Raw genomic sequence first — 14,567 nt, 5'->3', positions numbered from 1 at the left:
TAGCGTGCAAGTAAGCCTCAACGCTGTTATGGCTGTGAAGGAGCACTGCGTTATTTTATAAAGGCTTCAGTAGTTTTGAGAAAAGGAGTTTTCCCACTACGTCTAGCTAGATGCAATACTCATTCCCTCTCAGGGAACCGAGGTTACGCGAGTAACCGAGTACGTTTTTTGCACCAGAAAGCTACAGGTGTTTTCAGGTGGGGTGCTGTCAGAGTGGCCATAGATGTATCAAAACAGGAACACACACACATTGCTTCACAGTATGAAGATGACAGTGGGCGTGTGAATGGACAGCTGGGATTAATATTTGTGTGTGTGTTTTGTGTGTGTGTGTGTGTGTGCACTCATGAGCTCTGATTCCATTTCATTGTCCCTAATGAATCCCATTCACTGAATCATGCGATGCAGAATTGGCACAAACATGAAGAGTGACTGCAAACTCACTGCATCCAGCGTTTACACAGGATAAAAGTAATTTATTTCAACTCCATTACTACAAGTTGCTAAACACATCTGTCCTTTTCAACTTCTCCATTCCTTTCTTGTTATCTACTGTCTTTTCTGTTGTTGCAGAGAATTTGTTTTAAATCAGCATCATTCAATTTTAGCATTTAATAAATACTTCTAGTGAATTGACTTATGCCCTGTCATTTTCTTTTAAAACAACTTTCAACAAAAAGAGAATATATTGTAATTTTCCTCGTGGAAGTGGAAGTGGAAACAAAACATTGAAAAATGGTTACAGACCCCAAACATTTGATAGGTATAGTGCAGCTTACAGTACATTCTATTTGTGTTTATTGTGTTTATATATATATATATATAAATAAATAATACAAAAAATTATATATATATACATATATATATATATATATATATATATATATATATATATATATATATATATATATATATATATATATATATATATATATATATATATATATATATATATATATATATATATATATATATATATATATATATATACAACACAAATCGAATGTCCTGAATGCTGCACTACCTATCAAAAGTTTGGGGTCTGTAACCATTTTTCAGTGTTATATTTACCAAGGCTGCATTTATTTAAAATTCAAATATTGTTTATTTAGATTATTTATAATAAATAATCACTAATATTGTGAAATGTAATTTTCATTTAAAATATCTGTTTTCTATTTGAGTATATTTTAAAGTGTAATTTATTTCTGTGATGGCAAAGCTGAATTTTCAGCATCTTCAGTGATCCTTCAGAAATCATTCTAATATGCTGAATTGATTCTCTGAAACATTTCTTATTATTAACAAAATTGAAAACATCTCTGAAATTTATTTGAAATGCACTGTAAAAAAAAGTGGGGGAAAGTAGGGCCCATATAGCCAGGCTCCGCTCTCCTACGTACTTCTGCTCAATTTTCATTTTCCTTCAGTACTCCGTCTGGGACTGTGGTATATTCTTAGGTTTTCTCCGAACAAATTTTTACCGGTCCAATCAGCGAACAGAGGGAGTGGCTGAGAACAATGACGTTGATGTTGTGCACTAGTTTGAGTTGTAGTTCAGTAATGGCGGCAGAGAAAAGATGCGAGCGAAGCCTTTCATTCCGTTATGGCACCGCTGCCAAATATATAGAAGTTAAAGCCGGAGCAAGAACAATCTTTGCTGAGTTTTGTTGGTGGCCATGAGGTTGTGGCCCTCCTCCCCACAGGGTTCGGGAAAAGTTAGATTTTCCAGCTCGCTCCATTAGTGGTGAAGGAGCTGATTTTCATGTTTAATTTTTGGTTGTTTGTTTAAAAAAGTTCTTACATATTGGAACATCATGGATCATGTTCTTTAACTGAACAGCATAAGGACTGATCCACAATGCAGCTTATTCTGTCCTCATATGGCTTGTTTTTCCACAGTAGTGCTGTCGTTGTGGATGAGACTACCTTGTCACAGAAATAGCCCATACAGCTTTAGGATATCTAAAGTGGCATATTTATCAGAGTCCGATGTAACCCAGCCTGGCCAACAATCAGAAGCTAACTTTGATGTGTGTGTGTGTGTGTGTGTGTGTGTGTGTGTGTGTGTGTGTGTGTGTGTGTGTGTGTGTGTGTGTGTGTGTGTGTGTGTGTGTGTGTGTGTGTGTGTGTGTGTGTGTGTGTGTGTGTGTGTGTGTGTGTGTGTGTGTGTGTGTGTGTCTGTCTTCACAGATATCCGAGAGACAGCGTTCGTGTATGCCATCACAGCAGCGGGAGTGACGCATGCAGTGACCCAGGCCTGCAGCATGGGGGAGCTGCTGCAATGCGGCTGCGAGGCCACACGGAGCAGAGGGCCACCCCCTCGTTTAGCTAGTATTGGCCCAACCGAGGGGGTCAAGTGGGAGTGGGGGGGCTGTGGAGACGATGTGGAGTTCGGCTACGAGAAGTCCAAGCAATTCATGGACGCCAGACGGAGGAAGGGCAAGAGTGACATCCGCACACTAATAGACCTTCATAATAATGAGGCCGGGCGACTGGTATGTTATTTCATGTTTATCTTGTCACAAATAGCTGCTGTAGAATAAAAAAAAAAAATTTAACAATTCTTGCAGTGTTTTTACACAGACTAATTAATAACCTTTTAGCGGCGATATAAATGCAATTCAATAATTGGCCCTATCTATATATTAAACAAAAATATGTACAAAAAAATTATAATAATGTTGTTACACTATACACTACCATTGAAAAGTCTGGGGTCAGTGGGGGGGTGATTTTTATTTTTTATTCAGCAAGGATGCATTAAATTGATCAAACACAACAGAATTTTTTTTATATAAAATAATACTTACAAAACATAATGTGCACCTTTAACTATATTATTAAATGAACGACCAGATGACCTCTTAGGTCTCGGATTACACTGTTGTCTGTATCACAATGTAAATGCAGTAGCATTGTTGTGGCAGTGTTGTACAATATTGCCGGAAACTTTGTCAGACTGCATAAATTATTCTGTACTAGCGATATATATATAATTTATATATAATATATATATAATAGTGTCCCTTTAACACATTCTGTTGACTATAAGTAACATTGCACCTACATATCTAATTACTCTCATTCGAGTGTTGGTAGAGTGTTAGTAGACTGGTAGGGCTAGGGTTAGAATAAGTTGATATGTAGTTGCAGAGTTACTTATAGTCAGTAGAATGTCTGTTTGGGGAGAATCACAATAAAAAGTAAGCAGATATTAAAGGGATAGTTCACCCAAAAAATTTAATTCTGTCATCATTTACTCACCCTCAAGAATGTTTGTAACCAAGCAGATCTTGGCAGCCATTGACTACCATAGTATTTTTTTCCCCCAATATGGTAGTCAATGGCTGCCAAGATCTGCTTTGTTACAACAATTCTTCCAAATATCTTCTTTTCTATTAAGCAGACAAAGAAATGTATACAGGTTTGGAACAACTTGAACCAAATGATGACAGAATTTTAATTTTTGTGTGAACTATCCCTTTAAGTCTACTGATACTCTAATGAGAGTTAGTTGATATGTAGTTGCAAAGTTACTTATAGTCAACAGAATTTTCAAAAGAGACCATCAAAATAAAGTGTTACCATTTTTTAAATATAGAGTTCTTAGTTCATAACACTTGTTAATACATATCTACAATAAACAAAATTAGGGACTAGCCAGGTAGCTTTTACAGTATTTATTTACATGTTTTGCTAACAGCAGCCTCAGTTAGTACCTGTCACCCTCATGCAGGTTTGGCATAGATGTTTTTTTTTTTTTCTTCATGTTCTTGGTACGATATCACTGTAGATAGATTTTTTGCATCGATGCATAGATGATACAAGCACAGTCGTGTGCTGTTTTGCCTGTACAACCCTTCAGAGATAGTCAAGCTCAAATGAGCAGATGGTGCACTTCAAAAGACCAAGCATGGAAGAGCTCGGAAATGTTATGGAAATATACTTGGCAGAAGCTGAAGAAGACAGTTGAGACTAGTTTCCCCAAACCACCACTCTTTCCGTTCCTTCAGTTTTATAGATAAAAACTAGGGCTTTACAAAATTACAGCATTAATATGTACATTACATTAAATTAAATTAAATATATTATGAGTTAACACATTCAGTTCCTTTCAAAGTAGATAAGTCAATAATATTAATTTAATATTAATTATTTAATAAGTAATATGTGCAATACGACACTAAGCTGAGGTAGATATTCAGCTGTGTACTTTTCTCATCTTGTTTACATTCACAACATTCGTATCAAAATGCATATGTGCAGTAATTCATTATAAACTTTCATACTTACGGTGGCCCAGTAGTGCACAACACAACGAAATTTAAAAAGCAAACATAAATTCACAACACAAAGAAATCAAGCTACAACACAAAGAAAAAGCCACGACACAACGGAAATGCTCCCGACCACTAGGGGGCACTGGGAGCACGGTAAAGTTAGTTTTCCTTGCCACTGTTCTATAGATTCAGCAGTCTTAGGCCCCGATCAGACAGAACGCGTTTTTGCAGTGAGAGGCGCCTTTTTTGAATAGCTTTCTTTTGGCAGTGAGCGTATGTGCACTGCTTATGTGCCCCCGGCACCTCGCGCTTTAACCGCCTGCTGCGCCTTGCATTTTCGAAGGAGCGATCTGAGCGCATGAAGTTGAAAAAAAATCAACTCTGAGCAGAAAAGCGCACGCCGTCATTGCATTTTTTCTCCATTGTCCAATCGAATGAATGGTGAGGCGGGCCTTCCATTGTGGTGAAGGTTATCTTGATTAGACTGACAGCACAGCTGATTCGGGGGTTGCCTAGAAACATAAAAAAAAACGCAACGCACTGCTACTTTCTAAATTAAAAAACGTCAACCAAAAAAGGCAGTGCGGTGCGCCTCGCGTTTTCAAACCAGAAAAACGCGTTCTGTCTGATTGGGGCCTTACAAAGAAATCAATACTATGATCAGTTTAAGTGTACAGTATGTAACCATTGTATATCGACATGAAATATTAATTCAAAATCACCTACATGCATTATATACTCGAGAATGCTTTGACCCGCTACCACGGCGCATGCCTAAGGGAACGTCTGCCAATTCCACCATGTGGTTGAAACGTATAATTTGTATTACATTGTATTAATTTGTATTATTGTATTATTATTATTACCAGTACAATCAAGCTTTGGAATTTGAACATGTCTGTTTGAAAATTTGTTTAAAAATGTTTTCATTAATACAAATTATATGTTTCAACCACATAGTGGAATTGGCAGACGTTCCCTTAGGCATCAGACACCGTGGTAGCAGGTCAAAGCATTTTCGAGTATAAATATGCAGCTATAATGCATGTAGGTGGTTTTAAATTAATATTTCATGTCGATATACAATGGTTACATACTGTTAAAATTGGTATTGATATCTTTGTAAGATTGCCAAATCTAGAACAGTGGACTAACTTTACCGCGCTCCGAGAGCCCCCTAGTGGTCAGGAGCATTTCAGTTGTGTTGTGACTTTTCCATTGTGTTGTGGCTTTTTCGTTGTGTTGTGGCTTAATTTCGTTGTGTTGTGGCTTGATTGTTGTGTTGTGGCTTGATCGTTGTGTTGTGGCTTTTTTCCGTTGTGTTGTGGCTTGATCGTTGTGTTGTGTTGTGGCTTTTTCGTTGTGTTGTGGCTTAATTTTGTTGTGTTGTGGCTTGATTTCGTTGTGTTTGTAAACTTATGTTTGCTTTTTAAATTTCGTTGTGTTGTGCACTACTGGGCCGCCGTACATACCTAATGGACATAACTTTGTATGTATAAAGATGTTATACCAATACATATTCCATAAAGAATGTCTCTTAACACTTTATAATAACTGCACGCTATGAATCATTAGTTAAGCATTAGTAAATAGTAAATTTGTCATGTATAAAGCATTAATAGACATTAGTAAGCAGTTTATAATACAGCTGGAAATGCTTTGTTCTTGATTTATAAGAATATCTATAATGTGTTTAATAATTGTTTTTTCATACTTTATTATTTATCAATTCATCATTTCTAAATTAAGTATTTCAAACTAGTTATTTAGGACTTGTCAGTGGTTCATAAGATCATATAAAAGGTGTAAGTAAAGGATTAATAAACTATTTAAATGTACATTTTTACATCTTATTATTTCAATATATAGTAATAGTTACACAGTGTGTTAATAAATGCTTTATTAACTTGTATTCTATGGTAATTCATGATTAATGATTAATTCAGGTAGTTATAAAACATTTAGTAGTTGTCAGTTAACTATTTTTGTGAGCTCATCTAAAGTGAGGACTATTTATGCCTCGTAAAGCTTTTACAAAGTATATTTAAAGGCTCAGTTATATTCTAAACAGAAAAAGGAAACAAACACAACACAGAGTGATACACAGAGATGCAAAAATGAAACTGTACACTTGATATAACATTAAAAATAAACCTCTTCACCTTTATTTTGTTCCTTTTTTATTTTATATGATATTGCTGAGGTTTAGTTTTCATGTTATATCAAGTGTATAGTTGTACCGTTTCATTTTTTGCATCTTTGTAAAAGCTTTACGAGGCATAGTCCTCACTTTAGATGAGCTCACAAAAAAAGGTTAACTGACAACTACTAAATGTTTTATAACTACCTGAATTAATCATGAATTACAGTAGCAATACATGTTAATAATGCATTTATTAACACACGGAGCAACTATTTCCATATGTCTAAATAATAAGATGTATAAATGTACATTTAAATAGTTTATTAATCATTTACATACATTTTCTAAATGATCTCATGAACCACTGACAACTGGTTTGTAAATAATGAAATAATTAATTTAGAAATTATAAATTGATTATTAATAAAGTATGAAAATACAATTATTAAATGCATTAATGATATGCTCATAAATCAAGAATAAAGCATTTACAGCTGTATTTATAAACTTCTTACTAATGTCTTTTAATGTAGGCACAATGCTTTATAAATGATGAATTAACTATTTACTAATGCTTAACGAATTCATAGCATGAGTTATTATAAAATATTACCGAAAGTCTTTCTCCATTTATTGAGAAACACCTGCTCCACACAGGAATTGACTGAGTATGTGTGAGTGAGTTGCGTGAACATGGATGCTTTTGCTGCAGCTCCAATCATTTCCTATCAGCTCTTAATATTGCTGTCAGTTTAAGTTATCACACAGAACTGAATGAAAAAAGTTTAAACGTCAAATCAAATAAATGCATTAACACATTTAAATCAATATTAATTAAATGTTTCATTTTTTAATGTCAATTCATGCTTTTATTTAACAAGGATGCATTAAATTGATCAAAATAGAAATTAAATGTTACAAAAGATTTCTATTTCAAAGAAATGCAGTTGTATGTACTTTCTATTCATCAAAGAATCCTGGGCATCAAAGAATCATGGTTTCCAAAAAAAAAAAAAAAAAAAAAAAAAAAAAGAATATGTGACTCTGGACCACAAAACCTCATAAGTGTATATATTTTGATAAATAAGCTTTCCATTGGTGTATGGTTTGTTAGGATAGGACAATATTTGGCATAGATACAACTATTTAAAAAATCTGGAATCTGAGGGTGCTGTAACGAATCCACTGAAGGCAAGTTGAATGTGAACCCAAGTGCATATTAACAAAGTGAACCGATACAAATATCCATGATGACTTGATTTGAACAGACTTGAAACCAGACTTGACTTGAAACCAGACTTGACAGAAAACTCATCAACAGTGGTTACAGGTAACAATACTCGACAAGGACAATGGCAACATGAGGGTATAAATACACAAAGACTAATGACTAAAGACACACTTGTGAACAATCAAGACAATGATCCAATGACAGAACTGAACAAAGAACACATGACTAAATCAACCAATGACAACATAACACATGAGGACAAGGGAATCACATGACAATGATCACATGACAAACAGGAACACATGACAAGACCAGGAAACAGGACTAATAGGAAAACTTAAACAGAAAATATGAACATGAAACAAAACCCAATCACACCATGACAGATTGACCCTCTATGGGCGGTTCCCGACGCCCAACAAAACCCAAACCATCCACAGTTGAAGTCTAGGAGGGAGGTCTTGGGGGAGGGATGGTGGGCCAGGCCCGTGCAGGGGAACATGACATGGATCCTGGCATGGCAGAGACGGGCCTGGGAGCATGGGCGGACCTGGACCGTGGAGCTTGGGCGGACCTGGACCGTGGAGCTTGGGCGGACCTTGGAGCATAGGAAGCCATGGCGGTACAGGCGGTTCAGGGGACCATGGCGGTACAGGCAGTTCAGGGGACCATGGCAGAACAAGCAGTTCATGGGAGCATGGCGGTAGAGGCAGTTCAGAAGGCCACAGAGGCGCGGCCTTCGTGGCCTGTTCAAGGTACCAACTGCCCCCCCCCCCCCCCCCCCCCCCCCATTTTCTTGGGCGGAGAAATGGGGTCATGGCCTGGAGAAGTCTCTGGACGCTGGTCAGGAGCTGGAGCAGTCTATGGACGCTGGTCAGGGGCTGGGGCAGTCTCTGGACGCTGGTCAGGGGCTGGGGCAGTCTCTGGACGCTGGTCAGGGGCTGGGGCAGTCTCTGGACGCTGGTCAGGGGCTGGGGCAGTCTCTGGACGCTGGTCAGGGGCTGGGGCAGTCTCTGGACGGTGGTCAGGGGCTGGGGCAGTCTCTGGACGCTGGTCAGGGGCTGGAGCCATCTCTGGATGCAGGTCAGTGGCTGGAGCCATCTCTGGATGCAGGTCAGTGGCTGGAGCCATCTCTGGACGCAGGTCAGTGGCTGGGGACGCCGCTTGACTCTGGACGTGGACAGGTGGCTTCGCTTGGCTCTGGACGTGGACAGGTGACGTCGCTTGACTCTGGACGTGGACAGGTGGCGTCGCTTGACTCTGGACGTGGACAGGTGACGTCGCTTGACTCTGGACGTGGACAGGTGGCATCGCTTGACTCTGGACGTGGACAGGTGGCATCGCTTGACTCTGGACGTGGACAGGTGGCGTCGCTTGACTCTGGACGTGGACAGGGGGCGTCGCTTGACTCTGGACGTGGACAGGTGGCGTCGCTTGACTCTGGACGTGGACAGGTGGCGTCGCTTGACTCTGGACATGGACTGGTGGCATAGCTGGGCTCTGGAAGTGGACAGGCTGTGGCAGGGCAGGCATGACGTAAACAAAATCAGGCATAGCAGGCATGACGTGAACAAAATCCAGCGTGGCAGGCAAGATGTGATCGAAATCAGGTGTGGCAGGCATGACGTGAACAAAATCAGGCGTGGCAGTGGGGGCATGGAGACACTCTGGTGTGGCGGGTACTGTGGATTGGCGGGGCTCCTCATCCGCCGTTCCCACAGTAAATGAAGAGCCACTCAGCAGAAGGGCATGATCAATGTACTGGGCCAGAGTCAAATAAAATTTTCCCCCAGGCAGCTGTGAGCAAAGGGGCTCATTGAGTCCATGCCTGAAAATGTCTTTGAGCGCCATATCATTAAAACCAACTAAATCACAAAGTCCACAAAATTCAACAACATAATCCTCAATGGAACGGTTGCTTTGACGGAGGCGCAGCAAACAGGAAACTGCTGGTTTCATGTTCTGTTGGTCGAGTATTCTGTAACGAAAGATCCACTGAAGGCAAGTTGAATGTGAACCCAAGTGCATATTAACAAAGTGAACCGATACAAATATCCATGATGACTTGATTTGAACAGACTTGAAACCAGACTTGACTTGAAACCAGACTTGACAGAAAACTCATCAACAGTGGTTACAGGTAACAATACTCGACAAGGACAATGGCAACATGAGGGTATAAATACACAAAGACTAATGACTAAAGACACACTTGTGAACAATCAAGACAATGATCCAATGACAGAACTGAACAAAGAACACATGACTAAATCAACCACTGACAACATAACACATGAGGACAAGGGAATCACATGACAATGATCACATGACAAACAGGAACACATGACAAGACCAGGAAACAGGACTAATAGGAAAACTTAAACAGAAAATATGAACATGAAACAAAACCCAATCACACCATGACAGATTGACCCTCTATGGGCGGTTCCCGACGCCCAACAAAACCCAAACCATCCACAGTTTAAGTCTAGGAGGGAGGTCTTGGGGGAGGGATGGTGGGCCAGGCCCGTGCAGGGGAACATGACATGGATCCTGGCATGGCAGAGACGGGCCTGGGAGCATGGACGGACCTGGACCGTGGAGCGTGGGCGGACCTGGACCGTGGAGCGTAGGAAGCCATGGCGGTACAGGCGGTTCAGGGGACCATGGCGGTACAGGCAGTTCAGGGGACCATGGTTGGTACAGGCAGTTCAGGGGACCACGGCGGTACAGGCAGTTCAGGTGACCATGGCGGTACAGGCAGTTCAGGGGACCACGGCGGTACAGGCAGTTCAGGGGACCATGGCGGTACAGGCAGTTCAGGGGACCATGGCGGTACAGGCAGTTCAGGGGACCATGGCGGTACAGGCAGTTTAGGGGACCATGGACACAGAGGCACGGCCTTCGTGGCCTGATCAAGGTACTGACTGCGACCAAGAAACATGACTGATAGGAAAACTCAAACAGACAACATGAACATGAACATGAAACAAAATCCAAACACACAGTGACAGTTGCAAATAAATCTAAATATTGAGAAAATCGGCCTTAAAGTTGTCCAAATGAAGTCAATTAGCAACTAATAATAATTACTAATATACATTTTTTTTAAATATATTTACGGTAGGAAATTTACACAATATCTTTAATGGAACATGATCTTTTCTTAATATCCTAATGATTTTTGGCATAAAAGAAAAAATTATCATTTTGACCCATACAGTGTATTGTTGGCTATTGCCACAAATATACCCGTGCAACTTATGACTGTTTTTGTGGTCGAGGGTCACATATATATTAAGCAGCAAAATAGTTTTCAAAGAATGTCATCACAGGAATAAATTACATTTTAAAATATAAACTTTATAACAGTTATTTTAAATTGTTTCACAATATTACTGTTTTACTGTATTAATGACCAAATAAATGCAGCATTGGTGTCCATAAGAGACTTCTGTCAAAAACATTAAAAGGTCTTACCCCAAATTTTGGAACTGTAGTGTATTTACATTTTTTCTTTCATATTTTTTCATACAGTATAGTGTCCAGAAACAAGTGTGAGTGTGTCTGTTACACCTTTTAGGAATGCAATCATTATTTGTGCAATTGCATTTGATGCCTCTAGCGGCATCTATGATGTCAGCATTATAGCTATGTTAGTAATACTGTGCAATGGAAATATCTGATTTATGTCAGATCATTTTGAAAATCTCTTGAGATGTACGCAAATATTTTATAGTTCATTATTATTCAGTAGTTTAAAGTCAGATTTATGATTTCCTTTAAGCAATCATCAGTCGGCCAATGGCCAAATCCTCACATTAGTTATTCACTAGTATCAGTAGTGCTTCATCTTCCAGGGGTCACTGCCTCACAGCCTCAGGTCCTGTTAGTACGGGGTCAGTCACAGGTAAATAGACATTAAGTAGCAAGGTGGGGGCATATAGACATGTTGGGCAGATAGTGATTTTCTTCTAAAGTACATCAAAGTGAATTTTTTTCCCAAATGCCCCGCAACAGCTTGTTTGGAATTAAAGCAAGAAAAGCGTTAATGCTGCATTTATCAGATGTTAGTTTCAACCGGCATAGAACTGTACAAATCTCTGTTTTCAAGCCCTCGGATTGGCTTTCGGGTGGCTGGAGGCTACAGAGGGAGGGGAGAGACAAGGGTAAATTCCTTCGAAATAGCTTCTCCTTTTATCTCACTGAACTATCTTTGTGTCTTGAACTGCAGGCGGTGAAGAATTATATGAGAACTGAATGTAAATGTCACGGGCTGTCTGGCTCTTGCACTCTGAGGACCTGCTGGAAGAAAATGCCACACTTCCGCGAGGTGGGCGACCGCCTGCTCGAGCGCTTCAACGGGGCATCCAAAGTGATGGGTGGGAATGACGGTAAGACTCTCATCCCAGTGGGGCAGAACATCAAACCTCCGGACAAGCAAGATCTCATCTACTCGGCTGAGTCACCGGACTTCTGCCTGCCCAATCGGAAGACGGGGTCCTTGGGCACTCGCGGGCGAATGTGCAACAGCACGGCGCTGGACGTGAGTGGGTGTGACCTTCTGTGTTGCGAGCGGGGTCACCGGGAAGAAACGGTGGTCCTAGAGGAAAACTGTCTCTGCCGTTTCCACTGGTGCTGCGTGGTCCAGTGTAAAAAGTGCTCGGTCAGGAAGGAACTGAGTTTGTGTCACTAACTGAAAAACCCTTGATGTTGGGATGGAGGAGAGCGATTCCGAACGGAAGTGGTGCCAGTGTCAGAACAAAAGAATCTAGAACATTCCAGATTCATGCATACACATTTCAAACCCTGAGGCTTTGGAAAAGCCTAGAGGAGTGTCTGACTTGTGATTCACCCCTCAGAAAACCCAGGAAGCTAGTCTCAATGACCACTCAAGACTCAAGGGGTTCTTTAGCTGTGAAGTCAAGACATTCAGAAATTCTTATCAGCAGATTGAGAAGGCTTTTGTGCATCTTTTTCTGTTAGATCCGCCCTATTTGATATTTGATGAGTTCAGACTGGAAGCACATCCACATCAGCAACGCAGCCACTGTGTAATGGCTGTTCATGCTCTGAAGTGACAGAACATCGAGAAAATGATATTTGGCATATACCGCTGGATATGAAACAAAGACTGTTATTTATAAGCATTTAATATCATGACTACTTCTTGTGACTAATGCCCTGTTATTTTCAAAAGCACTTTGAGAACTTTTAACAGAAAGGGTAACAGGTCATTTTACTCTTAAACTCAAAAGTGAAAAGCAACATGTAAAAACTCTTTATGTTTGTGAGATATTTAATCTGTGGGGCTTTTAATGCACTTTTATTGATACTGATCACTATTTTTCATTGGTTTGCTCTTTAGTGAAATGCATTTTCAGTGTTTTGTTTCAGTTTTGGTTGTTTGTTAAGTGTACTTGTATAAGGATTCTTCTCTTGACCTCATATATGCTCTGAAATTCCTTTCAGTATGCTAACACTGCTCAACAGTTCTCAAAACCAATTGAAACTGATTATTAATGACAATGATCACAGGAATGCATGATAAATTGTCATTGTTTTATGAATTTATTGTTTTATTTCCAATGGATCTCTCACTGGAGGGTTAACGGTGATATGGTTTCCATTGACCTCATATCTGTAGGTCATCAAAACAGCATTTCAGCACCATGTTAAATAAATTAAGTGTCACCCAAATGCATTATGTTTGAAATAGAATATTTCTGCAGTCAGTACAGTTAATGAAATCAGAAAAAAGAACTGTTAAGAAATGGACATAAAGAATGCAGAGCTTCACAACCGACTTAAGGGGTCAGCCATGAGACTTTCATCAAGTGTTAATCTCAAGCACCCAGTCCTTTGATTGGAATGTATTGCATTTTTGGAAAATACCTTCGCAAGGTATCATCTGGAGTTTGCGCTTGCGAGCCACAGACCAGCGAAATACCATTTTCACATGCATTTTTATCAGGAGCGTAAGTATAATAGACTTGAGACTGAAAAGTGACGAGATTGTCACAAAATGTAACATTAAATTTGTCTCTATTTATCTGTAGACTCTTCTAAATTTGTAGTTCCTCGCTATTATGCAACACATATCTGAGAAATGAGGTGGAAAGATGTGCAAGATTATCGACTGCTCTTCAAAACAACTGTTTAAGTGATCTTGCAATGATTCATACCAGAATTGTATATTTTGCATATTTAATCATAAAGAATAAAAAAAAAAGCTAATTCAGATTTGAAAAACAGAAGACTTGAGGTGAGAATCCTACTTAGCTGCTCATCGCTGAATAAAATAGACATTTTTCCAATTGTTATTCTGTCATATTTATTTAAGTTTGTTCTTGGTATAAAAAAAATAGTGCTGTTTTCTAAGTATTATTAATCTGAAAAAAAACAGGCATTTAATTGACAAAGTGAGACTATACTTAGTATAAAATGTACAAATAAAGAGTCTACTGTTCTCTAAAATATTCAAACTGACGGACAAGACCTGGCGAAAATCCATTTCTAAAGGTTTGTCAATAGTCTCTCTTTGTCTCCCATAATTTGGTTGAATGTTGTAACTCACATGACGTATTGACTGGGAGATATGATCCCATTTCAGCCTGAGATATTTATAAAGACAGCATAATGAAGCATATGTCACACTTTCCTTTCATTGACGTTAAACAAATCATACAAATGTTGTTCTAACTGGCTCACTTCACATAGGGGTCAAGGCTCAATGCTTCCCACCTCGCTCTCTCGCTACAGCAATTCAGAGATTTCAGCTTCAAGTGTACCGCTCTGCCACTCAACAGAAGAAAGGTGTTGTTTTGAGTTATTTACGCAGTTGGAAAAGACTCCCTTTGTATTAGCATAAGTCCCGCAAGTCAGTACAAGTTCATATTTTCCAGGAATT

At 39.4% G+C, this 14,567-nt stretch overlaps 1 protein-coding gene across 1 annotated transcript in view; it reads left to right on the top strand.

The window, feature by feature from the left end:
- The window catches only part of wnt6b (wingless-type MMTV integration site family, member 6b), a 31,491-nt gene extending 17,519 nt beyond the window's left edge, over nt 1–13,972 (top strand). The window contains exons 3-4 of the mRNA XM_079822285.1: nt 2,194–2,498; nt 11,892–13,972. Of these exons, the coding sequence (XP_079678411.1) occupies nt 2,194–2,498; nt 11,892–12,353 (767 nt within the window). The 3' untranslated portion in view covers nt 12,354–13,972. The remainder of the gene's footprint in view (nt 1–2,193; nt 2,499–11,891) is intronic.
- The last annotated feature ends 595 nt before the right edge of the window (nt 13,973–14,567 follow it).

Source organism: Gobio gobio, assembly GCF_949357685.1.
Source record: "Gobio gobio genome assembly, chromosome: 7".
NCBI classification, from domain to species: Eukaryota; Metazoa; Chordata; class Actinopteri; order Cypriniformes; family Gobionidae; genus Gobio; species Gobio gobio.
Note: the sequence above shows the minus strand (reverse complement) of the source record. Positions and strands in the feature narration are given on the sequence as shown.